At 41.3% G+C, this 27345-nt stretch overlaps 2 protein-coding genes across 6 annotated transcripts in view; one reads left to right on the top strand and one right to left on the bottom strand.

The window, feature by feature from the left end:
- The window catches only part of LOC135507575 (protein-cysteine N-palmitoyltransferase HHAT-like protein), a 32147-nt gene extending 16380 nt beyond the window's left edge, over positions 1 to 15767 (bottom strand). For 2 of the 4 annotated variants that reach the window (XM_064927100.1, XM_064927127.1), the window contains exons 1-2: positions 5927 to 6129; positions 1962 to 2101 (exon numbers count right to left, since the gene is read on the bottom strand). In XM_064927100.1, coding sequence (XP_064783172.1) covers positions 1962 to 2067 — 106 coding nt within the window. In that variant the 5' untranslated portion in view covers positions 2068 to 2101; positions 5927 to 6129. Of the gene's footprint in view, positions 1 to 1961; positions 2102 to 5637; positions 5863 to 5926; positions 6130 to 15560 lie in introns of those variants that run through there. The other 2 variants (XM_064927118.1, XM_064927109.1) reach the window with 2 other exon arrangements.
- Positions 15768 to 19627: 3860 nt separating this feature from the next.
- Positions 19628 to 27345, top strand: part of LOC135509144 (CTD small phosphatase-like protein) — a 50194-nt gene continuing 42476 nt past the window's right edge. For both annotated transcript variants that reach the window (XM_064929549.1, XM_064929556.1), the window contains exon 1: positions 19628 to 20292. In XM_064929549.1, coding sequence (XP_064785621.1) covers positions 20217 to 20292 — 76 coding nt within the window. In that variant the 5' untranslated portion in view covers positions 19628 to 20216. The remainder of the gene's footprint in view (positions 20293 to 27345) is intronic.

Here is a 27345-nt window from a genome sequence, read left to right on the forward strand (position 1 = left end):
CTGTACTATACTCTACTGTACTCTACTGTACTGTACTCTACCGTGCTGTACTTTACTGTACTATACTCTACTCGGCTGTACTGTACTCTACTGTACTATACTCTACTGTACAATACTCAACTGTACTCTGCTGTACTCTACTGTACTATACTCTACTGTACTTTACTCTACTCTACTGTACTCTACTGTGCTTACTGTACTCTGCTGTACTATACTCTACTGTACTATACTCTACTGTACTCTACTGTACTATACTCTACTGTACTCTACTCTACAGTACTCTACTGTACTCTATTGTACTCTACTGTACTGTACTCTGCAGTACTCTACTGTACTCTACTGTACTGTACTCTGCAGTACTCTACTGTACTCTACTCTGCAGTACTCTACTGTACTCTGCAGAACTCTACTCTACTGTACTCTACTGTACTGTACTCTGTAGTACTCTACTGTACTCTACTCTGCAGTACTCTACTGTACTGTATTCTGCAGAACTCTACTCTACTGTACTCTACTGTACTCTGCAGTACTCTACTGTACTGTACTCTGCAGAACTCTACTCTACTGTACTCTACTGTACTCTGCAGTACTCTACCGTATTTTACTCTACTGTACTCTACCGTACTCTATCGTACTGTACTATACTCTACTGTACTATACTGTACTCTACTGTACTCTACAGTACTCTATTGTACTGTACTATACTCTACTGTACTATACTGTACTCTACTGTACTCTGCAGTACTCTACTGTACTCTGCAGTACTCTACTGTACTTTAAACCACAACTGACAGTGAGAGGAAAGCAAGTCAACATCCCATAATACAGAAAGTCTTTATTGTCCCATTGCCGGGTAGTGGTGGTTGCAGCAGCATACTGTACGTCTGAGCTTTTTATTCTATAACCCAGTCATTGTTTACAAGGCTAAAGAAAACCCTCTATTACAATGTAGGCTGCAGTTAGGCTGAGCAGAATCCTAGAGGACAAAGCTCCACTGCTTCAGTTTGACACGGTCCGACTGCAGTGCACACGCAGACTGCAGCATGCGTAATTCCCTCCCTGCTCATGCATCCATCCATCCACAGAGGTTACATAATCTGCCCCGTCACTTTATTCAAATCAATTCACGAAGATAATGCCTGACTATACTGCAGCATTATGCCATGCAGCTCTTCTGTGGGACATCGATAACATCTCTGAATAGCTTTCGTCAGCAAACTGAACAGGGAATACACACGCTGACTGGTAACACTTCATAATGACTTTCATTAAAAAGCCTTTGACACATACTTTTATAAATATTGTATATACATGTTTACAAGTTATTTCAAATATAATACATTGGCAGACTGTGGTATTTCTGGTTGTGTTTGGCTTCCCGACACGTTCTGTCATTTAGACACCAAGAATATCCTCCTCATCTAATAAGTAGGACAATTATAGCTGCTAATTAGGCCTATTATAGCAACCTGACACTCACAATACACAGATGAATCTAATGAGAATGCCTTTTAAGGCCTCTTCATTTCAATCAGATACTGTAGAAGGAAACACGTCAAGCAACGTGACGTGAGAGGTTTAAATATCACGCTTAACTGACGTGACGATAATGTACAAGGATGAAAATCTATACGAGAGACAACAACAACAACAAACAACAACAACAAAAAACAAACCGCTGAGCAGTGTACTGCAGAGTCAGTTTTCAATCAGCGTGTAGGCAGGTTAATGTGAAAATAGTGACCTCCTTTGATGAACGAATACAGGTTTGTTATGAAGACAGAGTGCATAGGACATTATGTGGATGAGATTCGGATACGTCAAACCAACGATACAGTTACATCATAGGCACGTCCCAAATGGCAAACTATTCCTTAATTAATTAGTGCCCCAGTGCACTAAATAGAGAATAGGGTGTAATTTGGGACAAGTCCAATATCAACTCATGGTCCTCTACTCACCAGCGGATGCGTCCCAGATCCAGGTACCAGCCCATAGCAGAGACAGGTAGAGCACCGCTGCGTAGAGGTATAGCTCCAACTTAGGAAGGGCTGCCTTGAGCCTCATGGTGGATCTCTGGCACTAAACACACACAGGGGACCTGAGGGGAAGGGAAATTAGAACAGGCTAACATGATAGTAGGCATTATATCTATATATACAGAGAGAGAGATAGAAAGAGAGAGAGAGAGAGAGAGAGAGGGAGAAAGAAAAAGAGAGAAGAGAGAGATATGGAGAGAAAGAGAGAGAAGAGATAGAGAGGGAGAGAAAGAGAGAGACAGAGAGAGAGAGAGAGAGAGAGAGAGAGTGAAGAGAGAGAGAGAAAGAGAGAGAAGATAGAGGTAGAGAGAGAGGAGAGAGAGAGACAGAGAGAAAGGAGAGAGAGAGAGAGAGAGAGGGAGACAGAGAGAGAGAGAGAGAGAGAGAGAGAGAGAGAGAGAGAGAAGAGAGAGAGAGAGAGAGAGAGAGGGGGGGAGACAGAACCACTTTGGAATGCAATTACAATACTGACCTGCTATGGAGAAGAATTCACCTCAAGGAGATGTTGACTATTCTCGGTAATACTAGTCAGTAGTGGTTCGAAACAACAACAACAAAAACACCACATATTGAGTCTTGTTCATGAACATAATGCATTTAATAAGCTTCTGTGTCAGTCACTGTCACAAAAAAATGCACACATTGCATAGTAACTGTTAAACCATATCAACCATTGCAACCATCCTGTCTGAAAGCCACAAAGTACTCAGTTCAAATGGTGAAAATAGGATCTTTTTCATTTTTTTTATGTGATATTGAACAAGCACAAAAAAAGGTGAATGTATTCCATTACTTCAGCATAAAGCAGTGTTTAGGTGCAATAGGTTAAAAGTATGATGGAAAAACAACCATTGACACCTATAGGACTAAGCCTTGTATAGCAATATGGTTCTGCTGTTATTGTAGCCTACAGTGCCTTCAGAAGCTATACCTTGTGAAGACTTAAAGAAAACGTTTGACCTCTGTCATTGCCAACAAAGGGTATATAACAAAGTATTGAGATAAACTTTTGTTATTGACCAAATACTTATTTTCCACCATAATTTGCAAATAAATTCATAAAAATCCTACAATGTGATTTTCTGGATTTTTTTCTCATTTTGTCTGTCATAGTTGAAGTGAACCTATGATGAAAATTACAGGCCTCTCTCATCTTTTTAAGTGGGAGAACTTGCACAATTGGTGGCTGACTAAATACTTTTTTGCCCCACTGTATTTTCAAGTAGTTTTAAGTCAAAAATGTAACTTGGCCACTCAGGAACATTCACTGGCTTTTTGTTTTTAGCAACTCCAGTGTAGATTAGGTCTTGTGTTTTATGTTATTGTCCTGCTGAAAGGGGAATTCATTTCCCAGTGTCTGGTGGAAAGCAAACTGAACCAGGTTTTCCTCTAGGATTTTGCTTAGCTCCATTAGGTTTCTTTTTTATCCTGAAAAAGTCCCCAGTCCTTAAAGATTACAAGCATACCCATAACATGATGCAGCCACCAGTATGCTTGGAAATATGGAGAGTGGTACTCAGTAATGTGTTATACTGGATTTGTCCCAAACATAACACTTTGTATTCAGGACAAAAGCTTTGCAACATTTTTTGAAGTATTACCTTAGTGCCTTGTTGCAAACACAATGCATGTTTTGGAATATATGTATTCTGTTCAAGCTTCCTTCTTTTCACTCTGTCAACTAGGTTGTTATTGTGGAGTAACTACAATGTTGTTGATCCATACTCAGTTTTCTCCCAACACAGCCATTCAACTCTGTACAGTAGCTGTTTTAAAGTCACCATTGGCCTCATGGCCTCATGGTGAAATCTCTGAGTGGTTTCCTTCCTCTCCGGCAACTGAGTTAGAAAGGACGCCTGTGTCTTTGTAGTGACTGGGTGTATTGATTAAAATCTTGCTGAAATGGATATTCAATGTCTGCCTTTTTTGTTTTGTTTTTACCCATCTACCAATCGGTGCCGTTCTTTGTGAGGCATTGGAAAACCTTCCTGGTCTTTGTGGTTGAATTTGTGTTTGAAATTCACTGCTCAACTGAGGGACTTTACAGATACAGTAAAATCTCAATTTTATCCATTTTAAATTCCGGCTGTGCAGGCAACATTTTTTGGGCAACCCATGGCATAATGGGGCAGGCAGAAAGGCCTTTCAAAGTGAACCTTTTCTTTACACCCCATGGCAAAATGTACAGAATTTCAGGAAATGTACTTTAAAATATTTTTTCTCTCTCTGCCTTCAAGTTGAGGGCCAAGTTGAGAGAGAAAAAATATTTTAAAGTACATTTCCTGAAATTCTGTACATTTTGCCATGGGGTGTAAAGAAAAGGTTCACTTTGAAAGGCCTTTCTGCCTGCCCCATTATGCCATGGGTTGCCCATTATGCCATGGGGCAGGGGTTACCCCATTATGCCATGGGGCAGTTTTACAACACATTTTCTGCAAATCTACATATTTTGCCTATTTAAGTAGGCAGTTAAGAAGAAATTCTTATTTTCAATGACGGCCTAGGAACAGTGGGTTAACTGCCTGTTCAGGGGCGGAACAACAGATTTGTACCTTGTCAGCTCGGTGATTTGAACTTGCAACCTTCCGGTTACTAGTCCAACGCTCTAACCACTAGGCTACCCTGCCACCCTGAAGCCATGTTAATGATCTGAATGAGAGTGACTGACAAAATGTATGTGGGCCTGTGCCTGGTCTGTATTCAGCCATGATTACTACAAGTTTAGATAACTGTCGAGGCTCATTTACCAATCTAAAAATAGTTAGCTGACATGGCTAATTGAGTGACTGTCAGTGACCGACAAAACAAGAGAAAAAATGCTGATGCACAACCAAATGTCGAACTTGCACCCTGTGTCTGTGTATTTTACTATTGTAACTTTTAACAGTAAGTTGAGACCCTGACTGTGTTCCACATTTTTTAAATAAAATTTAGTGGGTTCGAGGCCCCCTAGTGGCCGGGGGGCTAATTGACAACCTATGTCGCTTATGCCCTGAGCTGACCCTGATTGCAATACAAGATATCTTGTACAGTTTGAAAATAAAAGTCCTCCCTTATCAACCTCAACTGTGGGCCTACACTGTTTCAAACGCTGTTTCTAATTTCAAAACAACGATAATGGTAACAGTAGTAATGTGAGAGCATTTTAACAACATAACAATGAGAGTTGGATCTCTAGAAATGCTGGTCATATAAAGAACACTAAACATTCTTAACTAAAAAAACGTTTTAAAAGTATATTTTCCTGTTAAGCTTCGGGGGGACAAGTCAGAGACAGCGGCAGAGACAGCGTGTTCTAAATTGGACTGTAACGCCTCACAAACTGCCCTGCTCAGAGATCCCCAGAATCAGCACTGTCAGCTAAGCAATCCTACCTCCTCTCCTATTTTAGCCATAGCAGTTGAGCTCTCTCGCTCTCTCCGCCACCGTTCAGCAGCTGCAATGCTATGTGATATCTGCAGTGAGACGCATCGGGGAATCACACCACCGTGTAAATTAGCATTGCATAAAATGACCAAGAAAGGTGCACTGGAACACACAACTAGCTATAGGCCTAGACTGTGTTCATATTATGACTATAGTTGGAAGAATAACGTACCTGCGCTGGCATATAGAAACAGGATTATATGGCCACACTGCACCAAGTTGAGAGAGTTAGATGGAGTTGGAATAACAAACCCAATTGCCAAGATCGTTTTAATGCCAAAGAAGAACTCCAGCGTCGGCTTGAGTGTGTTGCATACAAATTGAACGCTATTTAGCGGTAGGTCTACTGCTCTAAAACCGCCTACGGTGCCAGCATGCAATACATTGTTGCAGTAAAATTACACCGTATTTCAATGCGATTATGTCACAGTCATCCGATAGCGCACCTGTTCTATACTGACCTTTCTATCCGCTTCTCAGCCACAGGACAGGTTACAAGGTGTATTGCTGTCCCTCTCCCCAAAATGTCCAAAAAACAAGAAGTAAAAGGGGTTTGGGTTTGTAAGGCGTTTTGTTTTTCTAATTCATTCGTCCCTGCTTTTGGTAACGCCGGTGCCGTACCCCCTGTGATAGCCAGGCGCAGCAGTTGAGGATGTTGCGAACTAGGGTGGGGGTGTGGGTGTGGGTGCCACTCTGCGGGATATATTTATCTTTTTCAGAACTGCGTCGCAGTGAGAGGTGGCCCAGTGACTGTCTGTCAAAACGGACGCAGGTTCCACAGCGCAGAGAGAGAATGGAATGGATACTGTCGCAGCCTACTCTGACATGACGATGGTTCTGCTATATCATATTCCATAGCCTACATGAATGTGCATACATTGAATTGATACGCTACCCACTGGTCACGCCACGTCATTTCAACATGGGTAATTAGGTAAAACTTGATCGAGACGTTGATCAATGAGATTACAAGCTATATTCACCCACTCAAAAGTGAGTTGAATTTCCAATGTGTTATCACTTTGCTTTCAACCATCTAAAAATACAGCCAAATTCCAATGGAAAAACAATGTCTGATGTTTGGTTTAGTTGTCACTCAAATGTCTTTGACTGGGCTTTCAACCATTTAAAAGCGCAGCAAAGTTCAAATGGAATAACACAACGTCAGATATGTTGTTTATATTTTTTAAAACAGATTGTGTTATGACTGTGCTTCATCCAATAGCAGAACCAAATGACCCGGATTGCAGTTGAAATTACATTAAAGTACATGGGGCAACTGATCAATGCCATTTGAGATTCTGCGCAGATTACTATATTAATTGTGAAGATCTCGACAGACCTGCAACTACCTATGCCTGTTATCAAATCAAACGTTATTGGTCGCGTACACATATTTTGCAGATATTATCGCAGGTGCAGTGAAATGCTTATGTTTCTAGCTCCAACAGTGCAGTAATACCGAACAATACAAAACAATACACACAAAGACATATTACAATGAGCAATGTCAGAGTCCGGAAATACAAATACAGTAGCAGTAAAAAGTTAGGACACACCTACTCATTCAAGGGTTTTTCTTTATTTTTACTATTTTCTACATTGTAGCATAATAATGAAGACATCAAAACTATGAAATAACACATATGGAATCATGTAATAACCCAAAAAAGTGTTAAACTAATTAAAATATATCTTCAAAATAGCCACCCTTTGCCTTGATGAAAGCTTTGCACACTCCTGGCATTCTCTCAACCAGCTTCACTTGGAATGCTTTTCCAACGGTCTTGAAGGAGTTCCCACATATGCTGAGCACTTGTTGGCTGCTTTTCCTTCACTCAGTTTCCGCTTCATGAGAATGATATCCACCAGATCAGGCTTTGTATGTTGTTGGTTATTGAACGCTGCTCCAGCTCCTTCAAGTTGGATGGGTTCCACTGGTGTACAGCAATCTTTAAGTCCAAAGATTCTCAATTGGATTGAGGTCTGAGCTTTGAGTAGGCCATTCCAAGACATTTAAATGTTCCCCCTTAAACCACTCAAGTGTTGCTTTAGCAGTATGCTTAGGGTCATTGTCCTGCTGGAAGGTGAACCTCCATCCCAGTCTCAAATCTCTGGAAGATTGAAACAGGTTTCCCTCAAGAATTTCCCTGTATTTAGCACCATCCATCATTCCTTCAATTCTGACCAGTTTCCCAGTCCCTGCTGATGAAAACCATCCCCACAGCATGATGCTGCCACCATCATGCTTCACTGTGGGGATGGTGTTCTCGGGGTGATGAGAGGTGTTGGGTTTGCGCCAAACATAGCATTTTCCTTGATGGCCAAAAAGCTCAATTTTAGTCTTATCTGACCAGAATACCTTCTGCCATATGTTTGGGGAGTCTCCCACATGCCTTTTGGCGAACACCAAACGTGTTTGCTTATTTTTTCTTTAAGAAATGACTTTTTTCTGGCCACTCTTCCATAAAGCCCAGCTCTGTGGAGTGTACGGCTTAAAGTGGTCCTATGGACAGATACTCCAATCTTTGCTGTGGAGCTTTGCAGCTCCTTCAGGGTTATCTTCGGTCTCGTTGTTGCCTCTCTGATTAATGCCCTTCTTGCCTGGTCTGTGAGTTTTGGTGGGCAGCCCTCTCTTTTGGTAGGTTTGTTGTGATGCCATATTCTTTGCATTTTTTAATAATGGATTTAATGGTGCTCCGTGGGATGTTCAAAGTTTCAGATATATTTTTTTAGAACCCAACGCTGATCTGTACTTCTCCACAACTTTGTCCCTGACTTGCTTGGAGAGCTCCTTGGTCTTCATAGTGCCGCTTACTTGGTGGTGCACCTTGCTTAGTGGTGTTGCAGACTCTGGGTCCTTTCAGAACAGGTGTATATATACTGAGATCACGTGACAGATCATGTGACACTTAGATTGACCACAGATGGACTTTATTTAACTAATTATGTGACTTATGAAGGTAATTAGTTGCACCAGACCTTATTTAGGGGCTTCATAGCAAAGGGGGAGAATACATATGCAGGAACCACTTTTCCATTTTTATGCATTTTCTTTCCTTTCACTTCACCACTTTGGACTATTTTATTTATGTCCATTACATGCAATCCAAATAAAAATCTATTTAAATTACAGGTTATAATGCAAAAAAATAGGAAAAATGCCAAGGGGGATGAATACTTTTGCAAGGCACTGTACCTTTGATGATACAGTGGTAGCAATACATGGTTATAACATATACCAAAAAGACAGAAATGCCAATGGGGGCGGTGTTGCCGTCAATATTCAGAATCACATTCCTGTAAAGCTTAGAGATGATATTATGTTAAATGCTGTTGAAGTAATATGGCTACAGGTTCATCTGCCTCAAATAAAACACATTCTTGTGGGAAGCAGCTATAGACCAGCAAGTGCTAACAGTCAGTATCTGGATAACATGTGAAATGCTTGATGATGTATGTGATATCAACAGAGAGGTATAATTTATGGGTGATTTAAATAGTGACTGGCTTCCATCAAGCTGCCCACTCAAGAAAAAATCTTCAAACTGTAAACAGTGCCTGCAACCTGGTTTAGGTTGTCAGTCAACATACCAGGGTATTTACAAACAGCACAGGAATGAAATCATCAACATGTATTGATCACGTCTTTACTAAATGCTGCAGAGTTAAAAAATAAGAATAAAAAAACAGTATCCAATTCCATAGGATGTAGTGATAACAATATAGTAGCCATATCTACTGTAGGAAATCCAAAGTTCCAAAAGTTGGGCCTAATAAAGTGTAAGAGGTCATACAACAAGTTTTGTAGTGATTTGTATGTTGATGGTGTAAAGAATATTTGCTGGTCTGTGGTGTGCAATGAGGAGTAACCAGACGCTGCACTTGACACATTTATGAAACTACTTATTCCAGTTACTAATAAGCATGCACCCATTAAGAAAATGACTGTAAAAACTGTTAAATCCCATTGGATTCGATGAGAAATTGAAAAACTGTATGGTTGGGAGGGATGATGCAAAAGCTATGGCAAATAAGTCTGGCAGTCCAACTGATTGGCAAACATAGTGCAAATTAAGAAATAATTGTACTAAACTAAATTTAAAAAACTATACTATGAAACAAAAATGTATTATATAAAGAATGATAGTAAAAAAACTTTGAGGCACCTTAAATTACATTTGGGTAAAAAATGCTAACTCGGCTCCATCATTCACTGAATCAGATGGCTCATTCATCACAAAACCCACTGATATTGCAAACTACTTTAATTACTTTTCATTGGCAAGATAAGCAAACTTAGGGATGACATGCCAGCAACAAACGCTGACACTACACATCCAAGTATATCGGACCAAATTATGAAAAACAAGAATTGTACTTTTGAATTCCATAAAGCCAGAGTAGAAGAGGGGAACAAATTATTGTTGTCTATCAACAATGACAAGCCACTGGGATCTGACAATCTGGATGGAAAATTACGGAGGTTAATAGCAGACGATATTGCCACTCCTATTTGCCACACCTTCAATATAAGCATACTAGAAAGTGTGTGCCCTCAGGCCTGGAGGCAAGCTAAAGTCATTCCTCTAGTAAAGCCCACTTTAATGCCTCAAATAGCCGCCCAATCAGCCTGTTACCAACCCTTAGTAAACTTCTGGGAAAAGATGCTGTTTGACCAGATACAATGCTATTTCATAGTAAACAAATTCACAACAGACTTTCAGCACGCTTATAGGGAAGGACACTCAACAAGCACAGCACTTACACAAATGACTGATGATTGGCTGAGAGAAATTGATTATAAAATTATTGTGGGGGCTGTCTTGTTGCTTCAGTACAGCTTTTGACATTATCGATCCAGTCTGCTGCTGGAAAAACACATGTGTGTTATGGCTTTACACCCCCTGCTGTAATGTGGATAAAGAGTTACCTGTCTAACAGAACACAGAGGGGATTCTTTAATGGAAGCCTCTGAAATATAATCCAGGTAGAAGCAGGAATTTCCCAGGGTAGCTGTTTAGGCCTCTTACTTTTTTCAATCTTTACTAACGACATGAGTCGAGTACAGCCAGTGTGTCTATGTATGCGGATGACTCAACACTACACATCAGCTACTACAGCAACTGAAATGACTGCAACACTTAATAAAGAGCTGCAGTTAATTTCAGAGTGGGTAGCAAGGAATAAGTTATTCCTAAATACTTAAAGCATTGGATTTGGCACAAATCATTCACTAAACCCTAAACCTCAACTACATCTCGTAATGAATAAAGTGGAAATTTAGCAAGTTGAGGATTGTGAACTGCCATGGTCAAAACATATTGATACAACAGTAGCTAGGATGGGGAGAAGTCTGTCCATAATAAAGCGATGCTCTGTCTTCTTAGCAACACTATCAACAAGGCAGGTCCTACATGCCCTAGTTTCTACCTTCTTAATTATAAACACTATCAACAAGGCAGGTCCTACAGGCTCTACTTTGTTGCACCTAGACTACTGTTCAGTCGTGTGGTCAGGTGCCACAAAGAGGGACTAAGGAAAATTGCAGTTGGCTCAGAACAGGGCAGCACAGCTGGCCCTTAAAAGTACACAGAGAGCTAACATTAATGACATGCATGTCAATCTCTCATGGCTCAAAGTGAAGAGAGATTGACTTCCTCATTACTTGTTTTTTGTAAGAGGTGTTGACAAGCTGAATGTACCAAGCTGTCTGCTTAAAATACTGGCACACAGCTCAGACACCTACGCATACCCCACAAGACATGCCCTCAAAGGTCTCTTCACAGTCCCCAAGTCCAGAACAGACTATGGGAGGCACAAAGGCACAAAGTACTACATAGAGACATGACTACATGGAACTCTATTCCACATCAGGTAACTGATACACCTTATGGAACAGCGGGGACTGTGAAGAGACACACACAAAGGTACAAACACATACATACGTATCCATGGTAACAGTGTTACATGGTGGTATTAAGCATTCTGTATTGTAGATATGTTGTGGTGTATCGTTGTTAACGTCATATGATGCACTGTTTTATCTTTTGTTTTATGTATAATGTAAGTGATTGAATAAGTTTGGACCCCAGGAAGAGTAGCTGCTGCTTTGGCAGCCGCTAATGGGGATCCCTAAAAAATACTATCACAAAACTCATCACACAATCTTGAAGGAGTTCCCACATATGCTGAGCACTTGTTGGCTGCATTTGCTTCACTCTGCGATCCAATTCATCTCAAACCATCAAAATAGGTTTGAGGAGGGGTGATTTTGGAGGCCAGCTCATGTGATGCAGCACTCCATCACTCTCCTTCTTGGTCAAAATGCCCTTACACAGCCTGGAGGTGTGTTGGGTCATTGTCCTGTTGAAAAACAAATGATAGTCCCACTAAGCTCAAAACAGATGGGATGGCGTTTCCCTGCTGAATGCTGTGGTAGCCATGCTGGTTAAGTATGCCTTGAATTCTAAATAAATCACTGACAGTGTCACCAGCAAAGCACTCCAACACCATCACACCTCCTCCTCAATGAGTCATGGTGTGAACCACACATGCGGAGATCATCTGTTCATCTACTCTGCGTCTCAAAGACATAGTGGAAATCTCAAATTTGGACTCATCAGACCAAAGGACAGATTTCCACCTGTCTAATGCCAAATCAAATCAAATGTTATTTGTCACATACACATGGTTAGCAGATGTTAATGCGAGTGTAGAGAAATGCTTGTGCTTCTAGTTCCGACAATGCAGTAATAACCAACGAGTAATCTAGCTAACAATTGCAAAACTACTACCTTATACACACAAGTGTAAAGGGATAAAGAATATGTACATAAAGATATATGAATGAGTGATGGTACAGAGCGGCATAGGCAAGATGCAGTAGATGGTATCGAGTACAGTATATACATATGAGATGAGTATGTAAACAAAGTGGCATAGTTCAAAGTGGCTAGTGATACATGTATTACATAAAGATGCAGTAGATGATAGAGTACAGTATATACGTATACATATGAGATAAATCATGTAGGGTATGTAAACATTATATAAAGTAGCAATGTTTAAAGTGGCTAATGATATATTTTACATCAATTCCCATTATAAAAGTGGCTGGAGTTGAGTCAGTGTGTTGGCAGCAGCCACTCAATGTTAGTGGTGGCTGTTTAACAGTCTGATGGCCTTGAGATAGAAGCTGTTTTTCAGTCTCTCGGTCCCAGCTTTGATGCACCTGTACTGACCTCGCCTTCTGGACAATAGCGGGGTGAACAAGCAGTGGCTCGGGTGGTTGTTGTCCTTGGTGATCTTTATGGCCTTCCTGTGACATTAGGTGGTGTAGGTGTCCTGGAGGGCAGGTAGTTTGCCCCTGGTGATGCGTTGTGCAGAACTCACTACCCTCTGGAGAGCCTTACGGTTGTGGGTGGAGCAGTTGCCGTACCAGGCGGTGATACAGCCCAACAGGATGCTCTCAATTGTGCATCTGTAGAAGTTTGTGAGTGCTTTTGGTGACAAGCCGAATTTCTTCAGCCTCCTGAGGTTGAAGAGGTGCTGCTGCGCCTTCTTCACGATGCTGTCTGTGTGGGTGGACCAATTCAGTTTGTCTGTGATGTGTACGCCGAGGAACTTAAAACTTACTACCCTCTCCACTACTGTTCCATCGATGTGGATAGGGGGGTGTTCCCTCTGCTGTTTCCTGAAGTCCACAATCATCTCCTTAGTTTTGTTGACGTTGAGTGTGAGGTTATTTTCCTGAAACCACACTCCGAGGGCCCTCACCTCCTCCCTGTAGGCCGTCTCGTCGTTGTTGGTAATCAAGCCTACCACTGTTGTGTCGTCCGCAAACCTGATGATTGAGTTGGAGGCATGCGTGGCCACGCAGTCGTGGGTGAACAGGGAGTACAGGAGAGGGCTCAGAACGCACCCTTGTGGGGCCCCAGTGTTGAGGATCAGCGGGGTGGAGATGTTGTTACCTACTATTGCTCCTGTTCTTGGACTAAGCAAGTCTCTTCTTATTATTGGTGTCCTTTAGTAGTGGTTTCTTTGTATCAATTTGACCATGAAATTTTGATTCATGTAGTCTCCTCTGAAAAGTTGATGTTGAGATGTGTCTGTTACTTGAACTCTGTGAAGAATTTATTTGGCCTGCAATTTCTGAGGCTGGTAACTCTAACTTATCATCTACACCAGAGGTAACTCTGGGTCATCTTTTCCTGTGAAGGTACTCATGAGAGCCACTTTCATCATAGTGCTTGATAGTTTATACGACTGCAGTTTTAAAGTTCTTGAAATTTTCCGTATTGACTGACCTTCATGTCTTAAAGTAATGATGGACTGTCGTTTCTCTTTGCATATTTGAGCTGTTGTCACACCCTGACCATAGTTTGCTTTGTATGTTTCTATGTTTTGTTTGGTCAGGGTGTGATCTGAGTGGGCATTCTATGTTACATGTCTAGTTTGTCTATTTCTATGTTTGGCCTGATATGGTTCTCAATCAGAGGCAGGTGTTAGTCATTGTCTCTGATTGGGAACCATATTTAGGTAGCCTGTTTGGTGTTGGGTTTTGTGGGTGATTGTTCTTGTCTCTGTTTGTTTGCACCAGAGAGGCTGTTTAGGTTTTTTCACGTTTAGTGTTTTTGTATACTGTTCGTGGTTTCATCTTTATTAAAGATGTATACAAGTAACCACGCTGCATTTTGGTCCGCCTCTGCTTCAACTCAAGAAAACCGTTACAGCTGTTCTTGCCATAACATGGACTTTGGTATTTTACCAAATAGGGCTAACTTCTGTATACCACCTTGTCACAACTGACTGACTCAAGCACATTAAAAATGTACTTTTAACAAGGCACACCTGTTAATTGAAATGCATCCCAGGTGACTACCTCATGAAGCTGGTTGAGAGAAAGCCAAGAGTGTGCAATGCTTTCATCAAGGCAAAGGGTGGCTACTTTGAAGAATCTCAAATATAAAATATATTTTGATTTGTTTAACACTTTTTTTGGTTACTACATGATGCCATATGTGTTATTCTGTAGTTTTTATGTCTTCACTATTATTCTATAATGTAGAAAATAAAGAAAAACTTGGATGAGTAGGTGTGTCCAAACCTTTGACTGGGACTGTATATATGGTGTGTAACGCCAGTATGGCCAGTATATGAATAGAAAAGGTATGTACAGCAGTAGGCCTAGTTATATAGGACGAGCCTCGACTAGAATACACTAGAATATATATAGAATACACTATATATATTTGATGCACCTGTACCTGTACTGTTTATCCTGAACATGCAGGGTTTATATCAGGGTTCCCCAACTGGCGGCCAGGGGGACTAGTTTGGCCAATGTGTGGTTTTATTTGAACCCCAAGTTAAAAATAAATATATTTTAAAAAATCGAATATATGTATATTTTTATTTTATTGTTGGACATAAAAGACTGGAAAAACACCAAGAAATCAGCTCCAAGTGATTTTGATTTAAGAAATCTGTTCTCAAGTATTCCCACAATGAATAGAGAGAATAAAAAATCTTATGCAAATGTTAGCAACGTTTGGAATGATTATGTTTTGGTCAAACATATCAGTTTGGGCTTCTTGCGGTAAATTTTCAGTCTAACAATTATTTGTAATTATGTTCAGGCCCACGAGACCACCCGCTCAAGAAAAATTCGACCCGCAGCTGATAGAGTTGATGATCCCTAAGATGAAATGTATAGTAACAGTATCCTCAAAATGTGGCCATGGATGTATTACTCGTTTTAAGGTTGAATGTTACATTAGTTTGTAAGAAAGTTTAATGCTATTTTGCCACGCCTGCCCCAGTACTCTCGCCGTGGTGCTCGAGGGCGGCAGGCTGCCCAGCGCTGCGCACTCCTGCCACCATCATAACGCACACCTGCTTCCCTCGTCACGCGCATCAGCGAATATTTGGACTCACCTGGACTCAATCACCTGTTTTATTACAGGTGATCCCTATATTTGTCAGTTCCGCAGCTCTGTTCCCCGCTGCTGCATTAATTGTCGTATGTCCTTATGTTACCCGGTGCTGACGCTGTGCCTGTCCTGTTCCAAATTAAACGTTGACTCCCCGTACCTGCTTCTCCGGCGTGGGTTCTTACAGAATGCAGCAGCCATCAAATGAAGCATCGGGGAGTGCTGGCTTTTCGGTTGGTGGTGACGTAGGGTCCAGGGGCTGCCGCAGATGGAACCCGTGGTGCCTTAGCTGGATCGCCGGGGTTCCATGCCCTAGCCGGCTCGAGAGGTTTCCTTGCCCTGGTTGGCTCGGCAGGCGTCCATCCCACCTCAGGCCTCAGCCGGATCGTCAGGTTTTTACGCCTCAGATGGCTCACCAGGCTCCCACGTCCCAGCGGGATCGTCAGGCTGTCACGCCTCAACCGGATCGTCAGGCTCCCACGCCCCAGCCGGTTCGCCGGGGTCCTGCCTCCGCCGGGGGAGTGTGTAATGTCACGTCCCCATCTGTCAATACCACTTGGGAAAGGGGGGCACCTAGTCAGTTGTACAACTGAAATATGTCTTCCGCATAAAACTCAAGGGGTGCGGAGGACTGCTTTAATCGACATCCACGTCTTCGGCGACCGGGGAACAGTGGGTTAACTGCCTTGCTCAGGGGCAGAGCAACAGGTTTTACCTTGCGAGCTCGGGGATTCGATCTCACAATCTTTTGGTTACTCGCCCGACGCTCTGACTAGGCTACCTTCATCGTCAGCTTGAGGCACTGGGCAGGCAGGGTAAACTGGTCAGGACAAACTGTTGGAGAAGAATATAATATGACAAAATAGAATAGAATAAAATATCAAAGTTTCTCAAATTTCAAGATTTAATGTCACATGCACAAGTACTGTAAAATGCCTTTCCTGCAAACACAAAACCCAACAATGCAATAATCAACAAAATAAAATCAATAAAATAAGTAAGTCAGCATATTACAGACAGGAAATATTTAAAAAGTCAGTGGTATAGGGTGTCGTTAACATCTATGTTCACTTGAGTAAGACAAAGTGGTGTTGTCCTCGCAATGGAATTTTATTAATAAAACGCCAATGAATGTTTATTCTAATAATTTTAGAGGGTTAAAGTTGAGCTGTTGGGGGGCTCAAGGAGACCCAAATGTTGGTAACCTATAGAAGGAGGAGATGCTGAATTGAAATCTATATATGCACAATACAAAGGTCATAAATCCATAAACACCTGTAGCAATCAACAGGCCGTTAATAATAATATAGCCTGCTTGTTACGGAGAGCAGAAGAAACCGTAAGGACTTTGGCACGTTACGATGATCAATTCTTTCATTCTTTATTGATGAATAACACACGCACACACACACGTGGTCATGGAATCTAGCTTTATTGATGAATAACACACACACATGTGGTCATGGAATCTAGCTTTATTGATGAATAACACGCACACACACACACACATGTGGTCATGGAATCTAGCTTTATTGATGAATAACACACACACACACACACACGTGGTCATGGAATCTAGCTTTATTGATGAATAACACACACACACACACACACGTCGTCATGGAATCTAGCTTTATTGATGAATAACACACACACACACACACACGTCGTCATGGAATCTAGCTTTATTGATGAATAACACACACACACACGTGGTCATGGAATCTAGCTTTGTTGATGAATAACACACACACACACACACACACACACACACACACACACACACACACACACACACACACACACACACACACACACACACACGTGGTCATGGAATCTAGCTTTATTGATGAATAACACACACACACACACACACACACACACACACACACACACACACACACACACACACACACACACACACACACACACACACACACACACACACACACACACACACACAACCACACACACACACCTCAACACTGGGGCCCCACAAGGGTGCGTTCTGAGCCCTCTCCTGTACTCCCTGTTCACCCACTACTGCGTGGCCACGCACGCCTCCAACTCAATCATCAAGTTTGCAGACGACACAACAGTGGTAGGCTTGATTACCAACAACGACGAGACGGCCTACAGGGAGGATGTGAGGGCCCTCGGATTGTGGTGTCAGGAAAATAACCTCACACTCAACGTCAACAAAACTAAGGAGATGATTGTGGACTTCAGGAAACAGCAGACGGAACACCCCCCTATCCACATCGATGGAACAGTAGTGGAGAAAGTAGCAAGTTTTAAGTTCCTCGGCATACACATCACAGACAAACTGAACTGGTCCACTCACACAGACAGCATCGTGAAGAAGGCGCAGCAGCGCCTCTTCAACCTCAGGAGGCTGAAGAAATTCGGCTTGTCACCAAAAGCACTCACAAACTTCTACAGATGCACAATTGAGAGCATCCTGGCGGGCTGTATCACCGCCTGGTACGGCAACTGCTCCGCCCTCAAACGTAAGGCTCTCCAGAGGGTAGTGAGGTCTGCACAACGCATCACCGGGGGCAAACTACCTGCCCTCCAGGACACCTACACCACCCCGATGTTACAGGAAGGCCATAAAGATCATCAAGGACATCAACCACCCGAGCCACTGCCTGTTCACCCCGCTATCATCCAGAAGGCGAGGTCAGTACAGGTGCATCAAAGCTGGGACCGAGAGACTGAAAAACAGCTTCTATCTCAAGGCCATCAGACTGTTAAACAGCCACCACTAACATTGAGTGGCTGCTGCCAACACACTGACACTGACTCAACTCCAGCCACTTTAATAATGGGAATTGATGGGAAATGATGTAAATAAATCACTAGACACTTTAAACAATGCTACCTTATATAATGTTACTTACCCTACATTATTCATCTCATATGCATACGTATATACTGTACTCTATATCATCGACTGCATCCTTATGTAATACATGTATCACTAGCCACTTTAACTATGCCACTTTGTTTACATACTCATCTCATATGTATATACTGTACTCGATACCATGCTGCTCTGTACCATCACTCATTCATATATCCTTATGTACATATTCTTTATCCCCTTACACTGTGTATAAGACAGTAGTTTAGGAATTGTTAGTTAGATTACTTGTTGGTTATTACTGCATTGTTGGAACTAGAAGCATAAGCATTTCGCTACACTCGCATTAACATCTGCTAACCATGTGTATGTGACAAATAAAAAAATTCAATTTGATTTGATTTGACATGTGGTCATGGAATCTAGCTTTATTGATGAATAACACACACACACATGTGGTCATGGAATCTAGCTTTATTGATGCATTCATTAAACAGTATTTGCCATGAATCAGTGATAAGGAAAGTATGTGGAAATAAACATTACAAAAGGCTGCTCTTAACACACACACACATACATATATATATATATATATATATATATATATATATATATATATATATATATATATATATATATATATATATATATATATATATATATATATATATACTGTATACACAACTAAAGTGCACTATGCAACTGGTAGGCCTAACTGCTGTGTATTTTCGCTCCTCAGCTGGAATCTAACCCACATTCAGCCCCCTCACTGAACCACCCACACGAAGACAGAGATAGGCTGCACAGCTCTGAAGGAATTCATTCATATGATGTGTCGGTAACATGAGAGCGATGCCAGAATGAAGCTTCTGATTGCAATTCAACACTTCGGCCACCAGATGGCGCCTATGTCCTTTCTGCTGGATTTGTCCAGTGGTGCTGATTGGATCCATGCTGATCGTGGACCCATCCGTCCATCTCAAGGTTCCATATGCAAATGCTGAAAAAAAAAAGCATTCACAAACGGTTTGACAGAGTATAGTTATTGAGATAAAATATTGATCTGTGTCATTACGGCAATCTACATGTTTTGACCTAATTCATGCATTGCCCTGGAATCTAACCCCCCCCCAAAAAAAAATCTAACATGTTCAAATTTAAATTGTGCAGAAACTATGATGTACTGGCCATCAATCGTAGACTGTCAATCCATAAAAATTCAGAAGGCAGTGACTCAAATATCATTGACCCTAAAGGTTGGTACGTTGATAAAGCTACGGAGGTATTATTTTCGATCCGTGGGAGGAGGGGTTCCTAGAAACCGCCTCCCACTTGAGCGCTGCTCGCTTCTGATCCAAATACACACGACGCCTCCATGTTGGAAAGAGTATAGAGGGGGGATACAATTATTTTTTGAAAATGAAGAGAGTTCAAGAAACGGGATTATCGGAACTGTTTCATTTTTCGTATTGAAACTTGACCGAGGCGAGCGAGTTTTTTTTTTTTTTTTTCAATCGTCGTTTCATCATTGTTTTCAGTCAAAACGTCAATTTTTATTTATTTATTTTTTATTATGTTGAATTGAACACTGATCAGTTTAAGGCTAGCTCTAGTTGCTAAGCCAGACGTTAGCAACGTTTTCTTCTTCTTTTTGAGTTCAACGTTGGGAGTTTGTTTTGCCCATATTGTTCTTAAATGTTGCTTACTAAATTGGAATATTCCCAGCGATTGACAAGTGGTTGTATTTTGTCTTTAAACCACTAGCTAGTTTACATTTTGCCCCCTCCTGTGTCCCGTCTCAGTCCAGCTAGTTTAGGGCCCGGCTGCCATTTCAACACAGCTAGCAAGGCAGCTAACGTTACCCATTGTGGACTAGGACAAGCAAGTAAAATAAACATTATAAAACGAACCAACAAATAAACAACAACAAAGGAATAACCATCCGTCGCAATGGATCACACGTCTATAATAACCCAGGTTTCCAACCCCAAAGAAGAGGAGATTATCTCGTTTAATCAGGAAAAAGGTAAGAGAGAGAGGGGGAAAAAGCCCAGATGGATTTTTACGGTAGCTAGTTGACTAGCACCCACCAGTGGTTTTTGGGGAAAGCGCTCTGGCTGTCAGAAACTGTTGCAATATTGTCAATATTATACAAATGATATGATGTTGGATTGGAGAATAATATCTAACCCGTTTTATAGACGCTAACAACCTTAAAACGAACTCCCTTTTTGATAAAAAAAATTGTATAAAAAATATATATATATAGATTACTGTTTTTCCATGTATAAATACGTTATTCAATGTGTTTCTATGGGCTAATAGCAGAAATGTCAAATGTTACGTTTCATGTTTTTATAAAGGGAACGTTTTTAAATCGAATAGCTTCATGATCCCGTAGGACGGTTTTAGTAACGCACCCCCCCATACGGATTAAAGTGTTTGACCTATATCGGAACGATATAAGAAAGATCATACAACAAAAATGTCGACCCATAGTTACAAAACAAATAAGAACTAAACTACTGCCATATACATACATATACTTTCAGTAAGTATATTCACACCCCTTGACTTTTTCCAAAATTTTGTTGTTACAAAGTGGCATTAAAATGTATTTTAATTGTCATTCTTTGTCAACAGTCTACAGAAAATACTCTAATGTCAAAGTGGGAGAAAAAATGCTAACATTTGTATACATAAAAAAAAACACATCATGATTAGATAACTACTCAACCCCCTGAGTCAATACAAGTTAGAATCACCTTTTGCAGCGATTACAGCTGTGAGTCTATTAAGTCTGTAACAGCTTTCCACACCTGGATTGTGCAACATTTGCCAATTTGTATTATTTTCTAAATCCTTCAAGCTCAGTCAACTTGGTTGTTGATCATCGCTAGACAACAATTTTCAGATCTTGCCAAAGATTTTAAAGCAGATTTTTAAGTCAAAACTCACTCGGCAACATTCACTGGCTTCTTGGTAAGCAGCTCCAGTGTAGATTTTGCCTTGTGTTTTAGGTTATTGTTGTTTTAGGTTATTGTTCCCCTGCTGAAGGGGGAATTCATCTCCCAGTGTCTGGTGGTAAGCAGACTGAACCAGGTTTTCCTCTAGGATTTTGCTTAGCTCCATTAGGTTTCTTTTTTTATCCTGAAAAAGTCCCCAGTCCTTAAAGATTACAAGCATACCCATAACATGATGCAGCCACCAGTATGCTTGGAAATATGGAGAGTGGTACTCAGTAATGTGTTGTACTGGATTTGTCCCAGACATAACACTTTGTATTCAGGACAAAATGCTAATTGCTTTGCCACATTTTTAGTAGTATTACTTTAGGCCGTAGGGCGGCGCACAATTGGCACAGCGTCATCCGGGTTTGGCCGGGGAAGGCCATCATTGTAAATAAGAATGTATTATTAACTGTCTTGCCTAGTTAAATAAAGGTTAAATTTAAAAAAATGTGCCTTGTTGCAAACAGGATGCATGTTTTGGAATATTTTTATTCTGTACAGGCTTTCTTTTCACTCTTGTCATCCTCGGGTTTCTCCTAACACAGCCAACTGTTTTAAAGTCATAATTGGCCTCATGGTGAAATCCCTAAGCGGTCTGCTTCCTCTCTGGTAACTGAATTAGGAAGGACGCCTTTATCTTTGTAGTGAGTGTGTGTATTGATACACCATCCAACGTGTAGTTAATAACTTCACCATGCTCAAAGGGATATTCAATGTCTGCTTTAAAATGATTGTATTTTTTTACCAATAAATGCCATTCTATGCGAGGCATTGGAAAACCTCTCTGGTCTTTGTGGTGGAATCTGTTTGAAATTTACGTTATTGACATTTCTAAACATGTAAAACACAGCGTTGGAATTGTATTTCACCATTTTTGTTGAAGAGAACTGATAACCTGACAGAGAAGGTATTTTGAGAGCTAGGAGATGACTTGCTAGCTAACGTTGCCCACTTATTTGAGCTATCTAGCTAATTAAACAGCTAGTTAGATAACTTATAGGTGGACTTGGAGGTAATGCAGTACTCTAACTAGTTAGCGATCTGTTTTCTAGAGTTTGCAGTGAGCCCCACTCCTTTTTCACACATTCGCGTGCATACACACACACACTAAAAGCATTGTTTTTGATTTTTTTAAAATTCTCTAAGACCTAAACCTCAACTGAAGTTGTACATAAAGTGTGGGACTGTTGAGCAGGTTGAGAAAGGTAAACTCCTAGTTATAGTTTTCACTTATCATGGGCAAGTCCTATTGACAAAGTTGTGAATATGGGGGAGGGGTATGTCTGTTTATAAAAAAAATATATATATGTTTTGCGTTTTTGATACAAATTAATTGTACTAGTTGTTCCGGCTCTGGTCTTGTCCCATCCTGATCACTGTCCGGTAACATGGTCTAGGGCAGCAAAGAAAGGCCTGGCAAAGCTTCAGCTGGCCCAAGACATGCCACCAGGGGTCTCTTCACAGTTACCAAGTCCAAAACGGATTCACATCAACGCACAGTATTATACAGAGCCATGATTGCATTCCGTTTCCAATTCCCCAGCAAACGGCAAAAATACCTTTAAAAAAAACTATAAAAAAAACCCCAGGTTAAACAACATCTCATAGAACGATGAGGACTGTGAGGGGACAGACACACTCCAACATGCACTATTTTTGTTGTTGTAGTATGGTTTCTATATTGTTATATTTTACATTTGTGTGACTGTCCTTGTCTATCAGTGTTTTAATTGTCATGATTTTTGTTGTTGTTGTTGTGGACCCCAGCAAGAGTAGCTGCTGAAAAAGCTAATGGGGATTCAAATAATCAAACAAACAAACAAACAGCTTTAACTGGTATGCCTGTCAGGTTTTTCCTGGAGTTGTGTGCCATTGCAGCATGATTCTTGGCCCGGTCCTGCCACATTCAAGTAACATGCTGTACTCATAACAAGCAATTTCCTCCACTGTTTTCCACTACTGTTTACGTCGTGGGCAGAGTACTAATGTAACTCTGATACAGGTCACCTTAAAGGCTGGTTAATTTCAGAGAACCAGATGGAGCCAAAACATGAATGTCACAGTAGCTACACTATATATCAACCAAAGAGGTTTTGAAAGAGGCTAGGTGTCAATTGACAGGCATACAGAGGGGATCTTTTCCAAATCAGGGCATTTGGCAACTATTGAAACACTGACACAGAAACACACACACACACACACACCGATACAACTGGCTTCGCAATATCACTACTTGCATAAAGAGGTGTCTTGTTTCGTTTCCATCAGAGTTTAATATATAGCTGACCTATATGTCTGCTCTTCAGCTGTTAAACTAAGTCACTCCGTGTTCAGCTGGACCTACAGTTGAAGTTGGAAGTTTACATACACTTAGGTTGGAGTCATTAATACTCGTTTTTCAACCACTCCACAAATTTCTTGTTAACAAACTATAGTTTTGGCAAGTCAGTTAGGACATCTACTTTGTGCATGACAAAAGTCATTTTTCCAACAATTGTTTACAGATTATTTCACTTATAATTCACTGTTTCACAATTCCAGTGGGTCAGAAGTTTACATACACTAAGTTGACTGTGCCTTTAAACAGTTTGGAAAATTCCAGAAAATTATGTCATGGCTTTAGAAGCTTCTGATAGGCTAATTGACATCATTTGAGTCAATTGGAGGTGTATCTGTGGATGTATTTCAAGCCAATCTTCAAACTCACTGCCTCTTTGCTTGACATCATGGGAACATCAAAACAAATCAGCCAAGACCTCAGAAAAGATTGGTAGACCTCCACAAGTCTGGTTCATCCTAGGGAGCAATTTCCAAACACCTGAAGGTACCACGTTCATCTGTACAAACAATAGTACACAAGTAGAACCACCATGGGGCCACGCAGCTGTCATACCACTCAGGGAGGAGACTCTCTCTGTCTCCTAGAGATGAACGTACTTTGATGTGAAAAGTGCAAATCAATCCCAGAACAACAGCAAAGAACCTTGTGAAGATGCTGGAGGAAACGGGAACAAAATTATCTCTATCCACAGTAAAACAAGTCCTATATCGACATAACCTGAAAGGCCGCTCAGCAAGGAAGAAGCCACTGCTCCAAAACCGCCATAAAAAGCCAGACTGCCATTTGCAACTGCACTTGGGGACAAAGATTGCACTTTTTGGAGAAATGTCCTCTGGTCTGATGAAACAAAAATAGAAAAGTTTGGCCATAAAGACCATTGTTATGTTTGGAGGAAAATGGGGGAGGTTTGCAAGCCAAAGAACACCATCCCAACCGTGAAGTACGGGGGGGGGCTTTGCTGCAGGAGGGACTGGTGCACTTCAGAAAATAGATGGCATCATGAGGGAGGAAAATGATGTGGATATATTGAAGCATCATCTCAAGACATCAGTCAGGAAGTTAAAGCTTGGTCGCAAATGGGTCTTCCAAATGGACAATGACCCCAAGCATACTTCAAATGTTGCGGCAAAATGGCTTAAGGACCACAGGGTCAAGGTATTGGAGTGGCCATCACAAAGCCCTGACCTCAACCCTATAGAACATGTGTGGGCAGAACTGAAAAAGCGTGTGGGCAGAACTGAAAAAGCGTGTGCGAGCAAGGAGGCCTACAAACCTGACTCAGTTACACCAACTCTGTCAGGAGGAATGGGCCAACATTCACCCAACTTATTGTAGGTAGCTTGTGGAAGGCTACCCGAAACGTTTGACCCAAGTTAAACAATTTAAAAGCAATGCTACCAAATATTAATTGAGTGTATGCAAACTTCTGACCCACTGGGAATGTGATAAAATAAATAAAAGCTGAAATTAATCATTCTCTCTGCTATTATTCTGATATTTCACATTCTTAAAATAAAGTGGTGATACTAACTGACCTAAGACAGTGCATTTTTACTAGGATTAAATGTCAGGAATTGTGAAAAACTGAGTTTAAATGTAATCTGGCTAAGGTGTATGAACTTCTGACTTCAACTGTATATGTCTGCTCTACAGCTGTTAGACTAAGTCACTCCATGTGTAGCTGGACCCATGTCTGCTGTTAGACTAGGTCACTTCATGTGTAGCTGGACCCATGTCTGCTGTTAGACTAGGTCACTCCATGTGTAGCTGGACCTATATGTCTGCTGTTAGACTAGGTCACTCCATGTGTAGCTGGACCCATGTCTGCTGTTAGACTAGGTCACTCCATGTGTAGCTGGACCTATATGTCTGCTGTTAGACTAGGTCACTCCATGTGTAGCTGGACCTATATGTCTGCTGTTAGACTAGGTCACTCCATGTGTAGCTGGACCCATGTCTGCTGTTAGACTAGGTCACTCCATGTGTAGCTGGACCCATGTCTGCTGTTAGACTAGGTCACTCCATGTGTAGCTGGACCCATGTCTGCTGTTAGACTAGGTCACTTCATGTGTAGCTGGACCTATATGTCTGCTGTTAGACTAGGTCACTCCATGTGTAGCTGGACCCATGTCTGCTGTTAGACTAGGTCACTCCATGTGTAGCTGGACCCATGTCTGCTGTTAGACTAGGTCACTCCATGTGTAGCTGGACCCATGTCTGCTGTTAGACTAGGTCACTCCATGTGTAGCTGGACCTATATGTCTGCTGTTAGACTAAGTCACTCCATGTGTAGCTGGACCCATGTCTGCTGTTAGACTAGGTCACTTCATGTGTAGCTGGACCCATGTCTGCTGTTAGACTAGGTCACTTCATGTGTAGCTGGACCCATGTCTGCTGTTAGACTAGGTCACTTCATGTGTAGCTGGACCCATGTCTGCTCTTCAGCTGTTTAGACTAGGTCACTCCATGACCCTGCTTGAAACTAAGCGAGTTAATGCCAATCATGTGAGTGAATTGCTAAACTGCACTGGATAGCATAAATAAATCAAGTATGTGATTCAGGGTGTTTGGTGTCTGATAACATTTTCAATAGCTATCTCCACACACTAACTTTGCAAGTTGTTAGGTCACTTCATGTCCCTCTTTAAGGTCCATCTCTCTGAATAGCCTGAGGTAATGACAGAAGATTTTATGGTAAGTGTCAATTCCACGGAAACAGTGGAACTTTTTAAAAACCTTAGTTTTTATTAACAATTTCCATACAATTTTACAAAAACACATTTACTTGAACAGTGCAGATGGAAAGTTTGGTAAAAACGGACAGCCCAAACAACACAAACTACCATTCTGTTACCAAACTTTGCATCTGCACTGTAATATTCTCTGTGGAAGTTATTCAGCGTAGTCCTTGTGCATAGTGTTTGTATGGTGTTTATTAACTTTGCAATTATTGTTTTTGGTTTGGCAGCCATTTTTTATGTAAAAAATCACTTGAGACTAAGCATCACTCAGTTAACGTGGAATTGCCCTAAGGCCAATGCTTCAGTGTGTGACTCGGGGTATTGTGTCTCCGATGGCTGTTGAACACATTGTGGTGGCACCCCACTGCTTGTCTGGTGTAGGCCGAGGACTAAATATCCCTAAACAGACCGATAAAGTACTCAACATCGAGCCTAAACCTACTTTGCAGGTTGGCACCAACTGTGAACAAGTCAACCCATTCCGTCTTCATTGCATTCCTTCTGCACACTTACGGCATAAGCCCTCGTGACATCAATCACTCATTGTCAGCATGTTAGTGGATTAAAGCGTCATAAAGTTAAACCTCTTGTGGCATTGTGTTCCCTTCCAGTCCGTTGGCTGCTCCTGTAACATTTACAGTGTGTGGCGACTGGGTTTCCTGGGTCATTCAGACACTATCAGTACCAGTATCTGGCGTGTATCAGTACCAGTCAGATCCCTGAAGCTAGCAGGAAATGCTGATTCTAGCTACCTGGACTGTTGAGGCTATTGAAGTAGATGATGGAGCTTTTATAAGTCAGTATAATACGGACAGACGTTTAATAAAGGAATAGGATGATGACTGTTTTTTGAGAATTACTACAAGGCTGTGGGTGATGGATTGTGGTATTTATCAATTGAGGTTTAGGTGTAGTATTGGGTAGACCAGTACTGCCGCACTCCCTTCTATACAATGTTAAGAGAAATGCTAGGTCTGTGACGATAC

Source organism: Oncorhynchus masou, chromosome 3, assembly GCF_036934945.1.
Source record: "Oncorhynchus masou masou isolate Uvic2021 chromosome 3, UVic_Omas_1.1, whole genome shotgun sequence".
NCBI lineage: Eukaryota > Metazoa > Chordata > Actinopteri > Salmoniformes > Salmonidae > Oncorhynchus > Oncorhynchus masou.